Source organism: Myxocyprinus asiaticus, chromosome 38 (genome assembly GCF_019703515.2).
Source record: "Myxocyprinus asiaticus isolate MX2 ecotype Aquarium Trade chromosome 38, UBuf_Myxa_2, whole genome shotgun sequence".
NCBI classification, from domain to species: Eukaryota; Metazoa; Chordata; class Actinopteri; order Cypriniformes; family Catostomidae; genus Myxocyprinus; species Myxocyprinus asiaticus.
The window spans coordinates 35,705,159-35,731,290 of record NC_059381.1 but is presented as its reverse complement, the minus strand read 5'-3'; the positions used below and the strand labels follow the sequence as shown (position 1 = coordinate 35,731,290).

The 26,132-nt window shown below is 36.9% G+C and overlaps 1 protein-coding gene across 1 annotated transcript in view; it reads left to right on the top strand.

The window, feature by feature from the left end:
- LOC127428788 (uncharacterized) overlaps nt 1–26,132 on the top strand; it is a 71,437-nt gene that overhangs the window by 35,019 nt on the left and 10,286 nt on the right. Inside the window, exons 21-35 of the mRNA XM_051677383.1 lie at nt 249–311; nt 408–529; nt 634–806; nt 3,562–3,670; nt 4,111–4,763; nt 4,918–5,021; nt 6,183–6,326; nt 6,429–6,590; nt 6,675–6,767; nt 7,835–7,984; nt 8,666–8,799; nt 10,586–10,782; nt 19,779–20,011; nt 20,735–20,806; nt 25,603–25,877. Of these exons, the coding sequence (XP_051533343.1) occupies nt 249–311; nt 408–529; nt 634–806; nt 3,562–3,670; nt 4,111–4,763; nt 4,918–5,021; nt 6,183–6,326; nt 6,429–6,590; nt 6,675–6,767; nt 7,835–7,984; nt 8,666–8,799; nt 10,586–10,782; nt 19,779–20,011; nt 20,735–20,806; nt 25,603–25,877 (2,684 nt within the window). The remainder of the gene's footprint in view (nt 1–248; nt 312–407; nt 530–633; nt 807–3,561; nt 3,671–4,110; nt 4,764–4,917; nt 5,022–6,182; nt 6,327–6,428; nt 6,591–6,674; nt 6,768–7,834; nt 7,985–8,665; nt 8,800–10,585; nt 10,783–19,778; nt 20,012–20,734; nt 20,807–25,602; nt 25,878–26,132) is intronic.

Below are 26,132 nucleotides of genomic sequence, written 5' to 3'. Positions count from 1 at the left end.
GTTGCATTCCGTTAGCTAGTTTTTAGCACAAAAACACATCCTGTATGAACAGCTCATTCAGTGCTTTTTGCTCTTAAATCTAGTATTTCAGTGATACTTTAAGATTGAATTGCACCAATGGAAGGAAAAATCTTTATTACAGTATTTATGTACGGGTCGGGGGACAATAATATTTTGTAATTATTATTATTTATTGACTGAGAGAAATATGTCTGAATTTACGTTCATTAAAACGTCTGTTTCTACAGATTTTGAATGATGACCTTTCAGAAATTGTTGGACGCTATCGAAAGGGCATGTATTTTGGAGAGGTAAGGTTTGAATTGGGGGCTATGTATTGTTTATTAGTTCCCATTGTATTCATCTTTTCATATAATCAACATTTCTCTCTGTTTCATTCCATGAAGGCAGGTTTTTTGTTTGGAAAACAAGCCACATTGACAGTGCGTGCAATGACATGCTGTGAAATTTTAGTTCTTGATTTTGACAAGGTCAGAGTAGTTCTTGAGAAATATCCCGTGCTTAAAGGGTAAGTTACATAAACAAAATAAAAGTAAATTATACAGTAGAATAAAATGTCTGGTGCATGTTAATATTAAAAAACATTTTAGGAGAACATTCTCTGTCTTCTAGCCAAATTGAAGAACTTCAAGCAAACTCAGAATGCTACAAGGCATTGGTTGACACTGTGGAGAAAAAAATGAAAAGGCAATGCAAAGTCCAAGACGAAACTGAGGGTGTACAGAAGAAGAAGAAAGTCCCATTGACATTTCAGGGCCGTAGATATTCCAAGAAGTCAAAATGCTGTGAGTAATGCTGTGAAGGTTTCATTTAGTTTCACTGTGCTTGTGTTTTACTGTATTTCAGCAAGGTGTGAAGGGGTTCTGCCATTTAAGCCTAGTATACACTACATGACTCAAGCTCATCTCTTTTCATGTTTTGAGTCAGGGACTGGTCTGCGACGAGAAGTCTCAGATCTCACGATGAAAGATCTTGTTGTGTGTGCACTCCTGTGACATGCGAGACGAGTCCCAGACACTACGGCAGTTTTTAAAACAGCTTGATATCTAGATGTCTTGTCATGTGTGTGCACTGTCCCGACGAGTGAAAGTCTGACAATGAGCCACAGCCAATGAAATATATAGAGAGCGCAAGAAGAGGGCAAGGTATTAGGAAGCAGAAGACAAAAAATAATTAGAAAATAAAATAAAACTTCACCCACATCTCCCTACCCACTGTCTTTATTATTATCAGCTGTTTTTCCCTTTGCAAATGGTGCCAATAAGCGCAAAAATGGGCGACATCCATTCTTTCTTGTTTGTTGACATAATCAACAATAAATTGCGCGAGTTTGTGAAGGAATTTCATTATCATAATTTTAAGATGCATTTTTGAAACAGGACGATGCTAAAGGCAGCTGTAATGGCTGTTTTTTCGCCAATTACATGCAAATTTAAAGGGAAATAATTGTACGATTGGAAACTTCAATCCTTGTTTGCTGTTCGGGTCTTTTTTGACCCATTTTCATGTTTCTTAAATAAAAATGGTAATCTTTATCTGAGTTGTACAAGATTTGGTGACTTCACTGGCTGTCGGAACACACATAAACAAATCTGGACTTGATTCAGTAAGTTCAAGGGGTCGTAAAAAAATAAAAGCAACACTTGTGTTCGGGTGATTTTTGACCTGCTATAGGAAATGAATAGGAAATATTAAAAAAACAGATTTGTTTTTTTTTTTTGGGTCAAATAAAAATCAATAAATCAGACACAATGCAGAACACAACCACACATACACATACAGGTTTGATTGACTACATTAGTGATCTCTCATTGACTTCAATTGATTTCATATCAGGCTAAAAATATTTTCTATTTCAGAACTCTACCCCCAAACCTAACCCTTACCATCACACAAATTCATCACTAATTATAAGATCAACATCATCTGACCCATTTTTTTTTTTTACTGATGAGGACATTTGGCCCTCACAAGTATAGACAAGCCTGTCTATATATACCAAACATACCACACAGGTCGAAGTCTGAGTCTGACCCCTGTGTGACAAAGTTCATGCTAAGTTCATGTTTGAAATAAATGACAGGTAACAAAATAATAACTTTTCTTTGTAACACAATCAGATTTGACTGTGGCAGCATGGTCATGTTTGACAGCATACTGGAGCATCATTGTAAAATCTGACACTTCAATGCTACAATTTGACATAATAGTTTTTTTATAATGTTTAAATATATATCAAATGCATATCTAGAAATTAAGTTTGTTAGAACATGAGCTTATAGACATCAGCCAATGCATGCAGCACTGAAGCCATCTACTGGCCACAGTTATTTCATGAAATACATTTTTATTCCAGCAGATGTCACCAGAGACCTCCAATGCATGACAAATTATGTTTTGACCCTTTCAGTTTACTGAAATATTTTGTTGTTGTTGTTGTTGTTGTTTTATTGAAGTGAAGATAACATAAAATGTGCTTGTTTTATATGAAAATGAATGGTGTAATTTAATAATTTAGAGCTAAATAAGGACTAAATACCATAAAATCCCCCCCAAAAATCCACAACTTTAGTGTTTTTACTTTACTAAAATGAGTGTCATGACATATCTTTAAAAAAGAAAAAAGAAAGATATTACACATGCATGTTCGGGTCATTTATGCATGACCCACGAACATCACAAGTTTGACTCACAAACGATCAGTGCACAAAGCTTAAAAAAGTGAAGGCATGAACATGCACAATAGGGACACAGATAGAAGCAGCACACACACTAGATCTCAGTTACAGGTATTGTACTAAAACGACTCTGACGAATTCTGCTCTAAACATCATGTTTGCGAATAATTAAGAGAAACTGTGCTCCTGTTTTTAGCGCTTTTCTTTCTTGTCTTTTCTTTTTGTTTTCATTCAGGAAAACAGATGTAATGATTGATGCAAGTCCTCATGAAATTATACTCTTTCCTCGAAATCCGAACACAAGTGGTCAAAAGAAACGACCAGGTGCAACTGTGATGTGCCTAGCTTGTACATTTGTGATCGGATCATCACCCAAAATGCATCTTAATACCAGTGTATGCATGGCCTCATTCGGGGACAAATGGTCATGTAGTTGAAACACTACAGTTAATTACATTGAAGTTAAATAATATAGACAATAAATGATAGGCCTCTTATTTATAAATCGGCTATACCTTTTACATTTTATCTGGCACAGAAACAATGATTGAACACAGTTAAACACGAAAGGGTTTGAAACAAGTCTTTTCATTGCTGCAACCAGGTTATTGCAAAGGATATCTTTAAAGGGGAAATTGACTTCAACACAAAGCTGCTTTAGCTTTTGCTGTGTAACAAATACAACTTTGATAGAACCATCACTTTGGTAAAGATAAACAGTAATGGGTAATCAACACAACGACTCTGCTGAAAAGAACTTTAAAAACAAAACAGAGCTTGTAAAAGGCAGAGATTCTCTGATGTCTATTAACCAGCCAATGTGAAAGCTTCAGCTTATTTGGCCTTTACCTGTCTACTGTAGATGTGGAGGACTTTGGAAACATTCCAATCTATGCTGGATCAGAGGAAGAAACAGTTGCTGAAAAAGTACAGAAACTTCAAAAGAAACGACTAGGAGCACGGAGGCCAAAGTAAGCAGAAAGTTTAAAACTGATTCATCTGTTCTCAGCCCCAAAATGAGTTGGGTTAATAGTTCATATAAATCTGAATGCACTGTGTGACTGCATTGTATGACTGTGAAGTGATTCATTGTTTTTATTGTAATAAATTAGTGAAGTAAAGTGTATATTTGTGTCTTCGCATTTACAGAACAGTAAAGGAGCACATTACACATTTCATCTCAAGGTCATGTCCATCTGTTTTCTTAATGAGGTAAATGCAGTGCTATTCTGTCATTTTAAAGATTTTCACCTCAAAAATGTACCTTAGATCGGCAGGAAACCCTCTCATAAAATTTGACAGATCCACAAAAAAAAAAAAAACTAGGGTGAATGAGGGCATACAGTATGTCCTAAATTTGGAATTTTTTCACAATACATTATAACTTAATTTATTTAACACTCTGTTGCAGGAGAGCCATTTTGCCCAGCAATTCACTGTATGTAAGATGGGAGTTTTTCCGGACCATGTTAGCCGTTGCAGTCAGTGTCATTTCCTCATTGCTTTTTGCATTTTTACACTACAAAATGGAGCTGTGGATTGTTTGTTACGTACTGGGATTGCTTTGTTGGATTGACATGTATATCCGTATGCATGTTGCTTTCTACAAAAGCAATGACCTCCAAGTTGACACACTGGAAACAGCACATCATTATGTCAAAAATGGCTTCCTTGTGGATTTCATAACCTGCTTTCCCTGGGAACTTGTGGGTTGGATGATGGTTTCACCGTTCAGTGAAAATGGATTTTATGGCAATGCTTCAGCATTACATCTTTACGCTTACCTAAGGATCCCGCATATTTTCCAGTTGTATCGTGTTCCCCTTGCATTTTCGTTCATGCAGGCTGACATTGGCGCAGAAAAGAACATTATTACTTTTGTGAAGTTGTTATTGTATTGCACCCTCTTCATACACTTCATCACTTGTATTGTCTTTGCAAGTGTGTGCCCTGTAGGGGACCTTCATGGAGACAACAAAAATTACCTGCTCCCAGTGACAAAGCACAATTGTACACCATTGTCATGGGTGAAACGGTTGGACAGGTCATTTAATGTTGATTTTGGTACGTATTGCTCTTCAGACCATTGAAGCGAAGTTCATGAATTAAATTACTTTCAAATTTTGCCTTTTAGTGCATTTTATATTCTTAATTAAATAAATGTATGTTTAGCTTTGTTAAAAAAAAATTTATACAATAGCCAATTTTGTCGTTTCAGACACTGTTACTTTCTCGAAGTTATATATAGTAAGCTTTTACTTTGCAACCACAACAATATGTGGTGTTGGATTTGGAGACATACATCCAAGCGTAACTTCAATGGTAAGTGCCCTAGTATAAAATCTATGAAATTATGGGTAAATCCCACAAAAACATGCCCAGGTCCCATTTCACCCAAAAATCAAAGGAAAAAAATATTAAATTATATTTTGAAGCAAATTAAGCATATTTTTATGACCATTAAATTTTTTTTGGCATTGTGACATTATTTTCAAGAAAATAAAGGACATTTCCCCCAAATTCTCATTACTGTAATACAGTAATTTTTACTATATTACAATATAAAGATCTGTAGTACTATAATTGTTATTTTAAATCAGCATAAATTAAAAGCAGTACAAAAAAACTTTTGTAATAAGTTGTAATAAATATGTAATATTAATACTTGACAATTTAATGTATTGCACTAATGAGTAGTGTTATGTGTAATCTAATTACAAAGTAAGTAGTTGATGTGATATTAAAGTACTTTTTAAATCAAAAAGTAAATTCTTGTAATCAGATTACCATTACTGACTTTAAGTTTATTACTTTCAAGTACAGTACATATTTCCCCCCAAACAAATCTTAGAATACATTTAAAACATTATGTTCATATGTACATTTGTTTGCGTTTCTGTAACAGCTGAATAGTCACTAATGAGTCATTGGAAGGGAGAAACAGATGGAGGTGCTGAGTGTATGACTTTTGTGCGAAAATGAACAAAGGAATTTTTATTTTCTGAGTGGAAAAACTAAAACTTCTATAAAGTGTTTTAAAAATCAACTTAAAAGTAAAGTAATTAGTAATGTGATTACCTTTCATATGAAGTAATCTGATTATATTTTAGAGAATTAATTAGTAATTTGTAGTGGATTACTTTGAGTTACTTATCCAACACTGCTAACAAGAATGAGAAAATAGCAAAATATTATTTCTTATTCTTTTTCTTTTGATTTTGGTGTGAAATATGACCTGGATATTCTTGGCAGGTTTTGTGAGATTCACGCCTAATTATTTGAGATTAAAACAAAAAATCTAAATTGTCTGGGCTTTAATTTGCTCTATTTCAGGCCGCAGCTTTTTAAATGACAAGCATAAATATTTTTTTCACATTTCCACAATGTTTTTATGTGCTATGCATGTGTGGAGACCTCAGAGCTGCTGAATGATACTAAATCAGCCACTAAATTTTCTTTGTGAATAAAAAAAAAAACTTTCAGAAAATTGGCATGATTCTCATCATGATTGCTGGGACGCTGTTTTGTGGCTGGTTATCTGGCACTATTACTGCTATGCTTGCCAATGCTGATGCCATGAGAGCTGCTTATACTGAGAGAACTGAGAGCATGAAATTATTCCTAAAGGTATGCATTTTTAAACAGGGGCTTTTTTGTTATAAATATACAGTATATGCATGTTCAGTATCTATACTTTCTATTGCATTAATTAATTTTTCTTCCACCAAGAGCCATGAAATAACTGGGGCTTTATACGACAGTATAATTGGATTTTACACATTCCGATGGATTCGCACGAAAGGAATTGATCAAGACAAACTGTTTGAATATTTACCCTCTTCACTAGTTGGTGATATATCAACAGTTCTTTATGCTGATTTTATAGCAAAGGTAAAGTATATTCTTGGCTATTACTGTTAAAAAGACTGTTAACTGGTATGCTTTATTCTGTAAAGTAATCATCTCTTTTCATAGGTGTTTGGTCTTAATATCCAGAGGAAGAATGAGAATGAATCAGTGATGCATCGTTTGACTCCTCTGGAAATCAGGAAAGCGGGAAAACTCAATGTAATAATGTATCTTGTGAATATTTCCTTCATTTGCTTAATCTAAAGCCGTTGTCAGTGAATACTTTGTTATTCAGTAAAATATAAGATGAGTAAAGTGTGTAAAAACTTCTGTAGAGCATATTTATATACACTCACCAACCACTTTATTAGGTACACCTGTACACCTACTTATTCCTGCGATTTATCTAATCAGCCAATCATCTGGCAGCAGTGTAATGCATAAAATCATGCAGATACGGGTCAAGAGCTTCAGTTTATGTTCACATCAACCATTAGAATGGGAAAAAATTTGATCTCAGTGATTTAGACCGTGGCATGATTGTTGGTGCCAGATGGGCTGGTTTGAGTATTTCTGTAACTGCTGATCTCCTGGGATTTTCACACACAACAGTCTCTAGAATTTACTCAGAATGGTGCCAAAAACAAAAAGCATCCAGTGAGTGGCAGTTCTGTGGACGGAAATGCCTTGTTGATGAGAGAGGTCAACAGAATGACCAGACTGGTTTGAGCTGACAGAAAGTCTACGGTAACTCAGATAACCACTCTGTAGAATTGTAGTGAGAAGAATAGTATCTCAGAATGCACAACACGTTGAACCTTGACGCGGATGGGCAACAACAGCAGAAGACCATGTTGGGTTCCACTTCTGTCAGCCAAGAACAGAAAGCTGAGACTGCAGTGGGCACAGGCTTACTAAACTGGACAGTTGAAGACTGGAAAAACATCGCCTGGTCTGATGAATCTGGATTTCTGCTGAGGTACACAGATGGTAGGCCCACTGCAGCCTCAGCTTTCTGTTCTTGGCTGACAGAAGTGGAACCCAGCATGGTCTTCTGCTGTTGTAGCCCATCCGCATCAAGGTTCGACGTGTTGTGCATTCTGAGATGCTATTCAGGTGTGCCTAATAAAGTGGTCAGTGAGTGTATAATAGAGTCACTAAAAGAAGTTTACTCAGCGTTGAGATTTGGGAAACATACAGGACATTGATTATTATAATTATATTGATTATTATAATTAATTGAGCCGAAGAGAATCAGAGTCAAACTTACAAGTTGTTGCTTGTAGGGGTCATTTTTTGAGACAATGCTGACAAAGGAGAATATGGAGCAGTTAGAAACGGACGGATGTTTCATTCGCCTGTTAGCCAGAAGAATTCGACCATGCCTTTACAGAGCCAGTGATCTCATATATAAGAAAAATGACTATGGATCAGAGGTATTTTATATTTTAATTTTAAAATGGTGGTTAATTATTAGGGCTGTCAATTTAGGCTAATTTAGTAGAGTTAACTATGAAAAAATAATTCACACAGAGTGCGTTCTCACAATCCATCTTCACAAATATTTGGTAACACTTAACAAAAAGGTTGCATTTGTCAACATTAGTTAATTACATTAATTAACATGAACTAACAATGACAACATTTACGAATCTTGGAAATCGTAAATTTTTTCCTCTTTTGGAAAGTTATGGAATGTAATAGTGGATTTTTTCCTTGGCTGTTTGCGCACTGTAGGCCATTAATAGGCTTATGTTAAATTATATTGAAATAAAGTATATATTGAGTTACATGTAAAGCCATTTGGTAATGTCTATTCCAAGGCTTGCTTTAATGTAATGTCTTTGAATTGTCTTCATTTGAGGGATGTGATTACTCAATCAGCTTATAATGTAATTACTTTGTTTACATTTTTTAATCAATTGACAGCCCTAATTATTGGTGTGCAGATGTCATATTATCATGACACATCAGCAATATTAAAAATGTGTGAACTAACTGAAAATTAGGACCTTAGTTTCTGTAGATTTACATTTGAAATATCCATATAGCCCTGAATTGAGGTTTCACAGATGTTTATAATGATGTTTTAAAATTGTTACACTTTGATTTCCTAGATGTACTTCATTGAAAAGGGAGAAGTGGATGTGCTGTCAAAGGATGAATTAACAGTTGTTGTCAAACTAAAAGCTGGACAATACTTTGGTGAGAGAAGTTTGCTGCTGGGAGAACCAAGAACTTCAACAATAAGGTTCATTTTTCTCTTATTACTTTCTTCTCAGTATTCTAAGAATGGATGGATTTTTCTTCTTTTTTTTTCTTCTACCCTTTTCTCCCCAATTTGGCATGCCCAATTCTCAATGCACTCTTAAGTCCTTGTGGTGGCGTAGTGACTCGCCTCTTTCCGGGTGGCGGAGGACGAATCTCAGTTGCCTCAGCGTCTGAGACCGTCAATCCGCGCATCTTATCACGTGGCTTGTTGAGCGTGTTACCGTGGAGACAAAGCTCATGTGGAGGCTTCACGGTATTCTCCACGGCATCCACGCACAACTCACCATGCACCCCACTGAGAGCGAGAACCACATTATAGCAACCACCAGGAAGTTACCACATGTGACTCTACCCTCCCTAGCAACCGAACCAATTTGGTTGCTTTGGAGACCTGGCTGGAGTCACTCAGCACGCCCTGGATTCGAACTCGGGACTCCAGGGGTGGGCGTCATTACTCACTGAGCTTCCCAGGCCTCTAATATGCATTTCTGATATGCATGTAAAACTGGGCTTTGTTTCCCAGTAACTATTGATCTTAGTGTTTAAGAGTATTTTCTACAAGCGAGTTTACGAGCGTTCATTTTTTTTTATGTGTGTTACCCAAATCTGCACTTAACACTAAATGCGCTTTAAGTGCTACTTCAAGGGATAGTTTACCCACAAATGAAAATTATCTCATTATTTATTCACCTTCATGCCATGCCAGATGTGTATGACTTTCTTTCTTCACAGGGTTTCTGCGGGTCCTTAAAAAGTCTTAAATATCTTAAATAAATGACAAGAAATCGTACATTTCGCTTGCTGAGGTCTTACATTTTGGGGCGTGAATAGAGGAGACTCTTAAAACAGCAGAATCTGCGTGAGTCAAAATAATTTCTCTCTCTCTCTCTCTCTCTCTCTCGTGTATCCATCATTTAGCAGCTGACACTTGAGTTTAGTGTGAGCGCGCGCATTTTTACTGAACTTACGATGTTACACGTGTATAAACCTTCATAAACCCTTTAATCAGAAATGCAAATGGCGTTATTTTGTGTCTCTGTAAGCGAGCGATGCGCTAACACTGTCACTCCTGTTTAAATTGGACAAAGCTGTCAGCATTACAGTTTGCAAGCGCGCGAGGTTGGAGTGGTGTTTTGACGCCTTTCAAATCATGGTGCTTCCTTATTTCACATTACCTTTGACAGTAATTGTAAAGCAAACAGAACTACTCAGCTGCAGAGTTACACCTGTTAAATCTCTTATCTCCACCTCTCTTGAGCTCCATCTGACATCTGCCATCTGAATCAGTCAATTGAAAAAAAATTGTAATAATATACAAAACATTAATAAAATACATAATATGAAAATATATTATCTATATTTAAATCTCTGGCCATTTTCAATACTACTTAAATGAAGATGGCTTTTGGAAATGGGCCGCAAAACAAAGATGAATTGTAAGATAGATTCTACGAGCTACTTAGAATCACAATTCTTTTGGGAAATGAGGCCCTGGTCAGTGCCATTATGAATAATTCAGTTACAACAATAATACATACTACATAAGTACAACATTTGTTAAGATTATCTGAAAAGCTTTATGTTATTGTGGAACCCAACCACAATCTATTACCAGTAATTCAAAAGAATGACTGGAAATGTCATGAAAAAGTCATGGAAATTCATTGGTTAAATAGTGTGGGAGTTAAGGAAAATGTCAAACAGACTCGACTAGTAAATTCACAGTTTGTGCGTAGCTTCATCATTTCCCCAACTTTTTTTTACAGGGCTGCAACAAATTGTGATCTGTATGTATTATCCAAGAAAAGCCTTGATGAAACATTCAGGTACTATCCTTGCATTTACAAGCAAATCCAAAGAGCAGCTGACTTGATGAAAGACCAGTTACACCAAGAGGATCATGACATCAGAACATTCAGAAAGCCTGAAACTGCTGAAGACATTCTCCTTAGAGATGGCGGATGTAAGTTGTTTGAAGCCGTCTTTTTGAATTTGAACCTTTGCGATTGCTTTATGTTAGGCCAAGAGCATGTAGTGTAGTCTGGTTCCCAAACAAATGACTCTTATGAGCCATTTTCTTCAATCTGGTCTCACAGAATCACATTACTATACCATATACTCTATGTAGAGGTGCAACAACAACAGTTACTTTTACTTTCTTTCACACAAGTCATGAGTAAAACTGAAGATTATCAGTTCATAAACACTTACATTTCACCCTGTTCCTCACACAATGCTATCTTATGACATCTAAACACTTTTACTATAGCATATGACTTGGAAGATGACAAATTGTAATGTTTGCATTAAATAACCAGCTAACTTTACAAGCTTATTCAATTGTGTGGTAGCTCAACTGATAGAGCATTGCACTTGTGATGCCAAAAGTCGACATATGAGCCAAAAGTGTCACAGATGCAACACAACATGACGTGGTTGCTTCAGCAATTGCATTTTTTCATCTCACATTTGGGTTTTATGACACTTTCGGTTAGGTTTAGGTTTAAGATTTAGGGTAGGGAGGTAGGTTTTGTTGATTTAAAACTCAATAGAGCATTCACCTTAAAATCCAGTTTGAGAGAACATTTAACTCTCTCACATTTACTCAGACAGTGGACATTTTACCTCAGAACTGCCATAATACATGTGATAAACCACATAATATTATTTTGCAAAAATGTCGCCACTGTAATATAATTTTTATGAGATCAGGCTGGTTTTCTTTTTTTTTTTCTACAATGAAATGTGAGCGTGTGTGTGTGTGTATATATATATATATATATATATATATATATATATATATATATATAATCAACATTTAAACCCCACAACCCCCCTCCCCCCCCAAAAAAAACCCAACCCTGTGGTCATATACATACATACTTATACAAACATAAATACATATACATATATATACACATACATACATACATACATACATACACACACATAATAATCATGCAAACTATAATACATTACTCTCTCTACACCCCACCCGAGAGCCCTCCAAAAACTCCAAATACCTGCCCCATTTCCGAGCAAACTTATCCAAGCCACCCCGTCTTCTAGATGACACCTCCTCATAAGCTGCCACCCTCCCCACCTCCGTGCACCACTCCGGATATGGGGGTGCACCAGCTGACCTCCAACCCCTCAAAATAACCTGCCTGGCGATCATCATACGTCAGAACCCAGACATCAATGACCGCCCCATCGCCCAGAGCACAAAGTCTGGGGCAAAACGAAACCCAAGTGCCCACCACATTGCACACAAAATTCTGAACCTTCGACCAGAATTTCTGGATCTCGACACACCACCAAAAAACATGGGCCATGTCTCCATCCTCCGATTGGCATCTCCAGCAGGTGGGTGTTTCTTTAAGACCAAGCCTATACAGTCTAGAGGGGGTCCAGTAAAATCTATGCAAAATTTTGAACTGTATAAGACGCACCCTTGCATCACTAGATGCAGACTTAACATTTTTAAGAATCTTAGCCCACACTCCTTCCTCCAATGCCAAGTTGAAATCTTTCTCCCATACTCTCTTGAGAGAAGTTAAGGCTCCGTCCCCCATACTCTGAATTAACAGGGAGTAGTACACTGATGCCTCATGACCTTTTCCAAAAGCCGCAATCACCTCTCCCAAAGCATCTGCCTCCTTAGGGGGATGTGTGCAAAATAGTGCAAAGCAGGTGGCGCAGTTGTAAATACCTATAAAACTGAGGTCTGGGGATCCCAAAATGTTGGACCAAGTTTTCAAACGATCTCAACACACCACTTTCATATAGGTCACCGAGTGTAGCAACCCCCCTCACAATCCATTCCAGCCAACAGAAAGGAGACTTGCCAATACACAGTCTTGGGTTCTGCCATATGCTCGAGGCAGCATTTAAATATGTGTCCAATTTAAACTTTAGTTGATACCGAGTGTAGTCCATACTTTAGTCCATACCGAGCGTAAATGCGAAATAGCGGGGTGTAACTTAACTTTTCCGATTAGTTTGATAGAGATACTTTGTAATGGCGAAATAGGGGCAAGAATGGCCTGTTCAATAACAAACCAGGGAGGGGCTCTCTCAGGGGGAAGTGACCAGTGAGCCAAATGTCTGAGACCGAACGCATAGTAATAAAACAAAATCTTGGGAAGGCCTAGCTCTCCTTTGTCTATCGGCCTATGTAACTTATTAAAATGCAATCTGGGAGGTTCACCATTCCAAATGAAGGACTTCGCTATGCTATCAAATTCCTTGAAATAAGAGAGGGGGACATCTACAGGGAGAGATTGTAGCAGGTAGTTAAATTTTGGAATACAATTCATTTTAATAACATTAACCTTCCCAATCATCGATAAATGTAATGAAGCCCACCTGCTCACATCGCTCGAAAACCTTTTTATTAAAGGGTCAAAATTAACACTAACTAAATCAGACAAATTTGCTGGGAATAAAATCCCCAAATACTTAATGCCCTGTTTGGGCCACTGGAAGGTGCCCGGTTGGAAAGCCATTACTGGACAGTACGCTGTCAGAACCAAAGCTTTGGATTTAGCCCAATTGACTTTGTATCCTGAGAACTTGGAAAAAGAATTTATAGTTCTGTGGAGGCAAGGCAAAGATCTAGTGGGGTCAGAGACAAATAATAAAATATCATCTGTGTAAAGCAGAAGCTTATGCGGCACACCTCCCACCGCCACTCCTGGAAAATCATCCTCCTTTCTTATCGCGGCTGCTAATGGTTCCAGGGCAAGACAGAACAATAATGGGGAAAGAGGGCAACCCTGCCGAGTGCCCCTATTCAAAGTAAAATAATCTGAGATTAATCCATTTGTTTGTACCGCTGCTACAGGGTGTCTATAAAGTAACTTAATCCAACCAATAAATGTACTCCCGAACCCGTATATTTCCAAAATCTTAAAAAGACAATCCCATTCTACCATATCAAACGCCTTTTCGGCATCAAGTGAGATGGCAGCGATTGGAGATTGATCATTCGCTACTGACCACATGATACTGATGAGACGCCTGATGTTATCAGAAGAGCTGCGGCCCCGAATAAACCCCACCTGATCTATATGTATAAGTGATGTCATAACTTTACTTAATCGATTAGCCAAATTTTTTTTCTTTGTCTAGTTGGATCAGGGAAATTGGATGGTAACATTTACACTCGTTTGGATCTTTGTCCTTTTTAAGAATCAGACTGACCCGGGCTTGTGTCATGGTTGGAGGAAGTGTTCCGTTCTTTAATGATTCAGTATAAACTTCTAACAAAAGTGGAGCCAGTTCTGTAGCATAGGATCTAAAAAATTCTGCAGCAAAACCATCTGGCCCCAGAGCCTTGCTAGTAGGTAGGGACTTAATTACCTCGTCAAGCTCTTCCAGGGTTATCTCAGAATCAAGAGAGTTTTTTTTGCTCAATCGTCAATTTAGGAAGATCTAATGGTTCCACAAAGTTTCTAATATCTTCATCAGTAGACGAAGACGTGGAACTATAAAGATCAAGATAGAACTCTTTAAAGGCATTATTAATATCAATGACTGAGGTAAATATTTCACCACCAGCAGATTTCACTGAGGGAATGGTAGAAAAAGATTCTCTCTGCTTTATATATCTAGCCAAAAGCTTCCCTGCTTTGTCACCTGACTCAAAATATGACTGTCTTGCCTGAATAACCAAAACTCCACTTTCCGCGACAAAATAGTATTATATCTCTATTTCAATCGGGTCAATTCTCTGAGGCCATGAGCTGACATAAGGCGCTTCAGCTCTGCCTTGGCACTTTTAATATTTCCTTCCAACTCCACAAGTTCTCGTGCTTTGCATTTTTTGATGAATGAGGCATACTGTATGATCCGGCCCCTAAGAACCGCTTTAAGTGCCTCCCAAGCCACGCCCACTGAGGATACTGAGGACCAGTTTGTTTCCATATAAACATTGATTTCAGTCTTTAACATTTGTTGGAAATCAGGATTTTGCAGAAGGGATACATTAAGGCGCCAACTATATGATTTCTTTTTCTCTATATGTGGCATCACCTTTAAACTCACCGGGCGTGATCCGAGATTAAAATGTTTCCAATTGAGCAATCAACAACAGATGAAATGAGGGATTTGGATATAAAAAAAAATCTATTCTAGAATAAATCTTATGGACTGATGGAAAAAAATGTATAGTCCCTACCAGATGGGTTCAAAAGTCTCCAAATATCCGAAAGACCAAGATTTTTACACATACTGTGAAGCGTCAGTGTTGCTCTAGGGGGCGTACACACTTTGCTTCACTATGATCAAGGATTGAGTCCATCAAAAGATTAAAGTCTCCTCCCAGTATTATATCATGAGGGGTGCCAGCGGTTTACAACATCCCTTCAAGATCTATAAAAAAACCCTGATCATCAGCCTTAGGTGCATAAATATTAGCCAAAATCAACCTTTGCCCTTGAATTTCAGCTAAAACAATAATCACTCTTCCTAATTTATCTTTAATCTGCTTGAGACATTTGAATTGTAAATGTTTATTTACCAATATAATGACTCCCTTGCTCTTACTTGTGCCAGTACTAAAGAAAACATGTCCACCCCATATCTTCCCAAATTTTTCAGCATCCTGCGGGGAGAGATGTGTTTCTTGGAGAAACACTATATCATATTTCTTATGTTTAAGAAAAGTAATAACCTTCCTTCTTTTTATGGGGTGCCCCAACCCATTCACATTCCATGTGGAGAGAGATAGTACACTCATATTAACATTTGACATTTTGATATAATAGAAAAAATAAATTGTGTGCCAAAAACAAAATTATGAAGACCACATTCCCCATTAGTGAAACAATCAAACCCCGAACATCCCCCCGAACAAAACAAACAGAAAAAAGAAAAACGTGCGCATTAACCCTGTGCACGACAGCGCCAACCGGTGACAATCCCTCTAAACTCAAAAGGTCCATGAACGACCACGAGTCCCCACGACAACTTTGCCATCGGATTACTCAATTACATAGCAGAAAATACTTTGTCAGTCGATAGGAAGAATGAACACAAAGAATGTATATATTCATTCACAGAACTGTCTCAAAGATGTGATCTTCCACAAAACAAATTCCAGCTGATATAAAACCGAACAGATTCCTCGGACAGACAAACAAATGTTCAGTGAGCTGGCTGTTATGAGTTCAACGGATAAAGTAATCATTCCAATGTCTCAAAAAAAAAAAACAAAAAAAAAAAATCAAAACAAACCACAGCCAGCAGGAGGAGTAAGCTCGAAGAACGAACAGATGAATCAGCAGCTGTCCCAAAGAATTGTTATTCAACAGAACAAGCTCCAGCCGCTAGGCGGAACCAATACAAAAAGAAACAAAACCGGCATCCCGGTTCCCCGGATGATCAAGTCAATTCACACGGAGTCTGCATAAAAGTATATACCATGACTTACACAATCCGTCAGCTTTATAAAAGACATCCTTTGTGTGAGCATGTAGATATTTTGCGGTCATCAATAGTGTCCACTGTCAATCTGTCCGGGAACTTAAATGCAAAAGTTTCTTTAAGGAAAGTGTTTTTCACAAAACAAGCTCCAGCCGCACGGCGGAGCCAACGCAAAAAACCTAAAATGTCGCCCAGCTTCCTCAAGAGTTAATACAGTGAGTCAGGCCCACTCACATGAGAAACGTCCAATGGTTTACTCAGTCATTGATTCTGTAAAAGATATTGCCTGGTTTGGACATGTGAATACTTTGCGACCGACCTTCGTTTCTATTCTCAGTTTGGCAGGAAACATCAAAGTGAACAAGATCTTTTTCTGATGTAAGAGTTTCTTACATTCCTTGAACCGATCGCGTTTCTCTCTTGTTGAACTCGCAAAGTCTGGGAACAAGAAAATATTATGGTTCTTCCAAGAAAGCTTCCCTTTGTTCCTTGCCTGGCACAACACAAGATCTTTATCGGATGATCTCAGAAATCTGGCCAGAATCGATCGGGGGCCTTTCTCCCTCAGCAGATCTCCGAGCCAGGACTCTGTGAGCTCGCTCGATTCCCAGCTTTTGGCCTGTTATGTCAAGCAGACTCTGGAAAAACTCATCTAGGAATTTCACCATATCTCTGCCCTCCTCATGCTCAGGAATTCCAACAATTCTAATGTTATTCCTGTGGTTTCTATTCTCAAGATCTTCGAGCTTTTCAAGGAGATGTTCCAGATCAACTTTGGTCGCGGGCGGATTAGCGGTTAATTCCCTCTCCGAAGATTCCAGAAAATCGATTCGTTTTTCAACATCAGTCACTCTTGTAGCTAACTCAGGGAATTCTGTTTCCATCGCCATAATCGATCGACGTATTACAGAGAGATCCTCCAAGTCAGCAAGAATCTTCATCAACATCACCGACATGTTGGACAACTGACGCTGGATCACCTCTCCCGCCGCGCCATTCAAATAGAGTCCACGGTCTGTAGGCCTGTCGGGGCTTTCATCCTGAACACGTAAGTGTCTTTTAATGTCTCCAGAGCCCGAGGATTTTGACTTCTTTGCCATGTTTTGCAACAAAGGGCAAATGTGCAACTGGGTGTATCAAATTTTTCCAGATTATAACATGAGAATAAACGAAAATTCGGCAAAGTGCGCAGAGCTCGTCGCTCACACGTCTGCTCCTTGCATGGCGTCATGTGACCCCCCAGGCTGGTTTTCTTAATGAATCATTTAAAAAGATTACAAAAAATAAACCCTCTAAAATGAGTTTTCATTTTGAATCAGTCTGACAAATCCTTCATTAAATTAACTCAAATATTAACAAATACAGTCCTGACCAACACAAAATAGGTATTGTTTGAAAGCTTAGAAGCCATTCCTTACAATGTAATGCAGACATTATGACCAGAACTTTGCAGATAAATCAGAAGTGTCCCGTTTTGATCATTTGTACAAAAAATTATTATTACTGCAATCAATAAAAACATCAAACTGATCAAATAACCATGTGTCATATGTTGTTGTAAAGCTCTCAAAGAGTAGAGTAGCCTATTTGTTTTACTCACAGACAAAAATATAGCGAGTAATAGCCAAATATATATCTTTGACAATTAAGTTGATGTTGCTTGTTTGCTGCATTTTCGCTGATAACATCACAAAAAATAAACGGAACATACAATATCATTACATAGAGGAGGTGATTATCTTTCAAAAAGCCTACACACAAGGTAATCGGATGCGTAGATCATTAGATAATCCACACAAAGCACAAAGTTACATATGGCCACAAGGAGTTAGAGGTCTGCACGGGCCTTAAAATGAAACCTGACCCGTACCCGAGACTGTGTGGCCCGACCCTACTGTCAGATTTCAAGCCCTCACCTGAAATCGCTTTCTATCAAAGTTATTCTCCTAGCAAGTACTGTTGCAATAGGCTATATTTTATGTAAGCATATAGGCAACATTTGTAACAGTACTGAAACATTAAACATACACAGTACAAGGCACAGCAGCCCCTCAGTACACTGGAGCAGAAGGGAAAAAATGTACTGACTTACCATTTATGCGCTGAAACTTCACTTGGTGCATAACAATCTGGGATAATATGAAATAATGCAATTTTCCCCTCTACGCAGCCTGAACTTGTTCAGATTGTTGAATCGGTGACAACTGTGCTAAAAACAATCTAGATGCAGCGCAAAGAATGAAACAGCGCAGGTGTCTCGACATGCATTTTTGAAAATTTGGAGTTGACTTGGTGTTTAAAATGTGCCAGTCCTGGGCGAAAAGCTGAAAAAAAAGCGAGACACAGTGCAAATGTCAAAGACATTCGTCCAGCATGTGTTTACATAGGAAAACAATAGGAAAACATAACAGACGTGTGAATGGCCCCTAACTCGTCCATTCGCGTGTGTCTTTGAGTGAGAGCGCATGTGCGAAATGAGTTCGGTAAGCCTTATTATTTTTTCTTTCGTACAAACCCGACCCCAATCCAAAGTCCTACTTAAAAAACTGACCCGAACCTGGTCCAAAACCCACCGGGTTCTTGGGTCCCTTCGGGCCCAGGTCGGGTTGCAGACCTCTACCAGGAGATGACGCCATGTAAATGACACAGACTTAGAGATTACTCAAATGGTATAGAGCACAGACTCAATGATGACTCAAATGGCACAGAATGAAACTCATTCCATTAAATCTCATTACTAAAATAATGTCTTCATGCTATGCAATCCTTAAGGCATTGTTGTTTCTGCATGTGTAATTAGTGCTTATGTACAGTTATTATGATTTATTTGTTTGGAGAGGCATTTGGACACTTGGAGATGTTTTTTGGACACTATGATACATAATTTTTGTAATGCTATAACTTTTGATTGCTTTGTCGAATAGTAACAAATATTTTCTCAGATACAGTTGACATGATTGGAAACAAAACAAAAGCAGTTTTTTTTGGAGCCACCTTATTTACAGAAGATATAGTCAATTCTGAAAATTAAGAAAAAAGTAAATTTTTGGCTTGCAGCAGTTTCTTATGCTGAGAGTCTCAGAATGTATCATAATCTATATCATTAAAAAATTTGAAAAGTTTTTTACAATGATACCAAACTCTTGACCCTCCTTGTTTTTGTTTTTTGTCGAGTAATAAGCCTTCAATTTTGGGTATGCCACTGAAACAGGAAATCTTTAAAAACACCTTCAGAGCTTAAACGGTTAAAGCAAGAACCGTTTTGTTTGCTTACAGTTTACGAAACTTAACTTAGTATCTTTAATGACTGGTTATCGACAATAACAATGTGTAGTTAATCAATTCCAGTTCAATTCCAAAGCAAGTTGAAACAGATATACAGTTTTAGGGTTAGTAGCCTTTAAATCTTTTCTAACACCCCTTCAATTCTTAATCATCTACTTAGATTACCGTAATTTTTTCTGACCTTTCTCCTGATTGCATTTTCATGAGATGAACACAGATATAATATGATGCCTCTATCTGTTGCAGATTTAAAACTCTACAGAGATTGCATGGCAGAGGAAGTGCACAGAGCTGAACAAAATGCACGTCCTTTGCATATCAGACTATGGACAGCAGTCCAAGGAATGTTCACAATGATTTTCAACACCGTGAACAAAATACACAACAAAACCATTGATCCAGAGAACACTTTTCGTGTGGTCTATCAGTACACATCCTGTCTCCTGATCGTAATTCTTTTCTGGGCACTAACATACATGGTGCGTATGGTATTTTTTTGTGTAACATAGCAGTTTTTCTTAATTAGTAAGAGTTAAGAGTATGGTTAAGGAATTTTAATGCAATGTGTCATAGACAATTGTTCATGTCAAATCAATATGAAAATTTAGGCAGAAAAAATAATGCAGGAAAATAGACTCTTTTTTTTTTTTTCTTTACAACTTGCATAGGGGATAACTTTTGAAAGTCAGTTTCTGTCTTAACATATACCTTGATGTTTTGGCTATAAAGAAACTTTGGTAACACTTTACAATAAGGTTCCATTTGTTAACATTAACAACATTAGTTAACATGAACTAACAATGAACAATACTTTTACAGCATTTATTAACCTTGGTTAATGTTAATTTCAACATATAATCCATTTTTTAAATCAAAAGTAGTATTTGTTAACATTAGTTAATGCTCTATGAACTAACATGAACCAAACAATGAACAATAGTATTTTTATTATCATTAACATTAACTAAGATTAATAAATACTGTAAAAAAATATATTGTTCATTGTTAGTTCCTGATACCTAATGCATTAACTAATGTTAAGGAATAGAACCTTAATGTTAAGTTTTACAGAAACTTTTAAATATTTGTGTTAATGTGAAATAAATTGTGTAAGTGTAAACAGAGTAACAGTTTAGATATGTTAGGATTTTAACTAAATATAAATACCATCTCTCTCTCTCTCTCTCTCTCTCTCTCTGCAGTCCTCTGTTTATGATGTTGACTGGTATATCTTCTTGCTCACAATGATTGTTGAATTCATTCAGATGATTGAGGTAAGTTACATGAGAGATAAAGGTTAGAAAGGTTTTACCAGACTACTCCCAAAATCAGCAAAACATGGAGGTTTTTGCTTTTTATTAAAGGAATGAAATTTTCATTTTTGGGTGAAATGTCATAATTTACTCACCACAGAACACAAAAGCAGATGTTTTAATGACCCCCACTTTCTTTTCAATAGTGACTGAGTTTAAATCTTAAAATAGGAAGTATCATAAACATAGTAGTGGTGAACCGATCAGGAAATTTGAGGCTGATGCCAATCACCGATGCCCTTATGATGCAGTTATATGTTTATGAAATACTGTCAACCAGTAAAAACCAAGAGAGCATCACACACAACATATGTTCAAAAATAAGATATCCAATACAAGCTTCAAAACTGCTCCAGTGTGAAATCATTAGTATCTATAATTTGTGTACCGCCTTTGGCATTTTGTTGTAACTAACATCATTAAGCAAATGCGTGAAGATGTGCTGCTGTTAAGGTTAAAATATAATTGCTGTTATTAGTGGTATTGCAACAAAAATGAATCTTATTTAAATTGTGATCCTATTGTGAGTTATTAAGAGCACCTGGAAAGTAAGAAGGCCCCCTGTATAATTAAAAGCATTGTTTTCATATGTAAGCAAGAGGGACATTATAACTGAAATACACCCATATGAATTGATATCGAATTGAGAGCCTGTGAATCGGAATTGAATCGGGAAATCTGTATCAATACCCAGCCCTGATTTTTTTGTATTAAATTATAAAAGAGTACAAAATAGAAGCATTTTACTTGTGGACTTTGCATGCCACTGTAGGTGAGATGTTGACGGATGTTATTATTGTTAACGAAAACTGAACCTAAAACTAAATAAAACTAATTTCGTTAACTAAAAATTAAAAACGGAAATTATTGGAAAAACATCTGAAACTAAACTGAAATACTTTCATAACTTTTTGATATACTAGTGTGAATATGGGCAAAGTGGGACACTTTTGAAAAATGTTCCATTTCTTGACACTTTTAATCATGATCCAAACACACATAACCCAACATTATACCTTTGAAGAAAACTTAGGATGTCTTTTACTTTAGTCAAAAACAAAAATTAAGAAATGCTCAACACTGGAAACTGGAACCTTTGAAGACCCTCATTTTACCAAATCCCAGAATTTTTTTTAAGCAGTAAAGTGAGAAAGAATTAAAATTAGTCTCAAGAAAATATCTACAAAGTATTTGGAATACATTTTTATATTTTCTTATACACTTTTACATCAATGTAACATTTACAAGCAACATTTTTGTCATTTTCTTTACCATTGCTTTTCCCACCAGTGGTCATGAAATGAGCTCTGCCACACATCCTGAAGTAAAATCAAATTTAAAGAGATAGTTTACCCAAAAAAATAATATTCTCTCATCGTTTATTGACCATCATGCCATTCCAAGTGTGTAGACTTTCTGTCTTCTGCTGATCACAAACAAAGATATTAGTAGAATATCTCAGCTCTGTAGGTCCATACAACACAAGTCAACAGGGTCCAAAAAGCACATAAAGGCAGCATTCACCCTTGGTAAATATGAGAAAAGAAGGCTGTAAAAAATTATTTTTATTGTTTAACCTTTTGGTCTTTCATTCAAAATATTCACAAATAAATCTATCCTTTAATGGATATCAAACAATTGCAAACACAACACAAGTGTAATAAAAACAAATATTTTTGTCAAATATATGTGTGGCACAATTATTGGCACCCTTTTATTCAATACTTTGTGCAACTTTTGTGTCTTTGTTTATCCTTTTGATCTTTCATTCAAAATATTCACAAAAATCTAACCTTTAATTGAAGTAAAATAATTGAAAGGAGGGAAAAATCCCATAATTAAATAAACATTTTCTCCAAAACACAGTTGCCACAGTTATTGGCACTCCTAGAAATTCTTATGAGTAAAATATATCTGAAGTATATTGCCATTCATATTTTAAATGTTTTAGTACACCTGGGTGACTAGGAACATTAATATGTTCAGCCATGACTTCCTGTTTCACAGGGGTATAAATACAAGGTAATACACAAGCCAAACTCCCTTAATCATCCATCACAGTGGGTAAGACCAAAGAATAAAGTTATGATGTTAGGTTGTTGAGCTTCACAAAATAGGAAGTGGCTATAAGAAAATAGCTAAAGCATTGAAAATACCCTTTTCCATCATCAGGGCAATAATTAAGAAGTGCCAATCAACTGGAGATCTTAAGAATCGGCCTGGAAAAGGGTGTGTCTATATTGTCTCCCCGCACAGTGAGGAGGATGGTTCAAGTGGCCAAGAATCTCCAAGGATCACAGCTGGAGAATTGCAATTAGTTGGGTCTTGGGGTCAGAAAGTCTCAAAAAAACAAAACAAATATCAGACATCACCTACATCACCACAAGTTGTTTGGGAGGGTTTCAAGAAAAAAGCCTTTGCTCTCATCCAACAACAAACTCAAGTGTCTTCAGTTTACCAGACACTACTGGAACTTCAAATGGGACCGGGTTCTATGGTCAGATGAAACAAAAAAAAAAAGAGAACACCAGAGATGGGTTTGGCGCACTCAGAGATGAAATACCCAATACCCACGGTTAATTGTGGTGCTGGATCTTTAACTGTGTGGGGCTGTTTTTATACTAGAGGTCCTAGGCATCTTTTTCTGACACATGGCATCATGGACTCTATCAAATACCAACAGATAAAAAATCTAAACCTGACAGCCTCTGCCAGAAAGCTTTCAATGGGCCCTGGTTGGATCTTCCAGTAGGACAATGATCCAAAACACACATCAAAATCAACACACAAATGGTCCACTGACCACAAAATCAAGGTTCTGCCATGGCCATCCCAGTCCCCTGACCTGAACCCCGTAGAAAATATGTGGGGTGAACTAAAGAGGAGAGTCAACCAGCGTGGACTTCAGAATTTGAAGGATCTGGAGAGATACTGTATGGAGGAATGGTCTCAGATCCCTTGCCAAGTGTTCTCCAACCTCATTAGGCATTATAAGAGAAGACTCAGAGCTGTTATCTTGGCAAAGGGAGGTTGCACAAAGTATTGAATAAAAGGGTGAAAAAAAAAATGTTGCTCATATTTACCAAGGATGCCAATATTAGTGGAGGCCACTGTATAATGCTTTAAGGAAATTCATATGGATACAATGGGGATCAAGTTTAAATGTCCTACAGTGGATATAAAAAGTCTACACACCCCTGTTAAAACAGCAGGTTTTTGTGTTGTATAAAATGAAACAAGGATAAATCATATCAGACTTCTTGCACCTTTAATGTAAAAATTACAACCTATGCAATGCCACTGAAAGCCAAAGTGACACATTTCAGTGAAATATTTTTTTAAACTTAGAATAACTTAACTGCATAAGTGTGCACACCCTTTTATAATTGGGTATGTGGCTGTGTTCAGAATCAACCAATCATCAAGCTCATGTGAAATAGTACACACCTGTCTTTACATGAAGTGACACTAACTCCAAATAAATCTCAGCTGTTCTTGTAGGATTTTTCTGACATCTTGGTTGCATGCTACCACAAGAGCCATGGGCCACAGAGAGCTTACAATGCATCAACAGGATCTCATTATTGAAAGGTATCGCTCAGGTGAGGGCTACAAAATTTTTTCCAAGGCATTAGATATACCATGGAACACAGTGAAGACAGTCATCAACAAGTGGAGAAAGTATGGCACAACAGTGACATTATCAAGAACAGGACGTCCCTCCAAAATTGATGAGAAGACAAAGAGAAAACTGGTCAGGGAGGCTGTCAAGAGGCCTACTGCAACATTAAAGGTTGTAGTACCAAGTACCAGTCAGTTCTGGCACAGAACCTTCTGGTGTCTACTAGAAAGCTGAAAATGAAGAGATCTTTCACGGTTCAGCATGACAATGATCCAAAGCACACATCCAAATCAACAAAACAATGGCTTCAGCAAACAAAGATTAATGTTTTGGAATGGCCCAGCCAGAGACCAGACCTGAATCCTATAGAAAATCTGTGGGGGGACCTGAAGAGGGCCGTACACAGGAGAAGCCCTCGCAATTTGACAGATCTGGAACATTTTTGGAAAGAAGAGTGGGGAAATATTCTAAGTCAAAATGTGCCAAGCTAATAGACTCTTATCCAAACAGACTGAGTGCTGTAATTAAAATCAAAGGGTGCTTCAACTAAGTATTAGTTCAGAGATGTGCACACTTATGCAGTTAGATTATTCTGTTTTTTTCTCTCTCTGAAATGTGTCACTTTGGTTTTCAGTGGCATTGCATAGGTTGTAATTTTTACATGAAAGGTGCAAAAAGTCTGATATGATTTATCTTTGTTTATTTTTTTACATCACAAAAACATGCTGTTTTAACAGGGGTGTGTGGACTTTTTATATCCACTGTATGTCAATTTACCCATATTCACTCACACAAATTGTAATTATAAAATTTGCAACATGTATTATCCAAATGAAACATAATACAACTCGATAGAGGTAACACAAGACTGTGTTAGACTTTTTAAATTATACCAGTAAACGTTAAGCTTTGGCAGCCAAAAAAAATACTAAAACTAAAATAAAAACTAACTAAACTTAAACTAACAGAAAAACTGTGAAAAGTAATGAAAACTAATATGGAATGACAAATTGAATATAAAACAGAAATAAAAACTAAATACAAAATACAAAATCCCAAACTATAATAACACTGTTGTGAAGCTAAACAGAATCAGAAGTGCTTCATCAACCTGATTTTTTTTTTCTTTTTTCAGATCATCTTGAAGTTTCACATTTGTTATTATGATGAGAGTGGAACATATATTTCAGACTACAAATCAACATCGCAGAACTACATGAAGAGAAAAATTGGATATGTCTTTGATCTGGTCTGCTCATTTCCATATGGCCTTTTAGTTTTGCACCAAATGTATACAATTGAGCCAGCAACATTCCTGCCTATGATCATTTATGCCCGGATGGCTCACTTACCACGCATCATTACACTTTTAGTGTTTATGAGGAAGGAAGAACAGTCAATAACAACCAAGTATGTTACCAATATTTCTTACATTTAATAACATATTGCCCTGAAACATTCCTGAATTTTGTTTGTGAAAAGGATAAAATAAGTTTAACTTAAGTGGTTTATGGATACCAGTTAAAGGCAACATAAAGCTATAGTGTGTAATTTCTGTAAATTTCCATTGATGCACCAAACGGAATTGCTAAAATAATAGGCTCTTTCGAGTTTTCAGGCACCTTTGCCTTGAAATTAGACGAGAGCAGGTGACTGCAGTTGGTG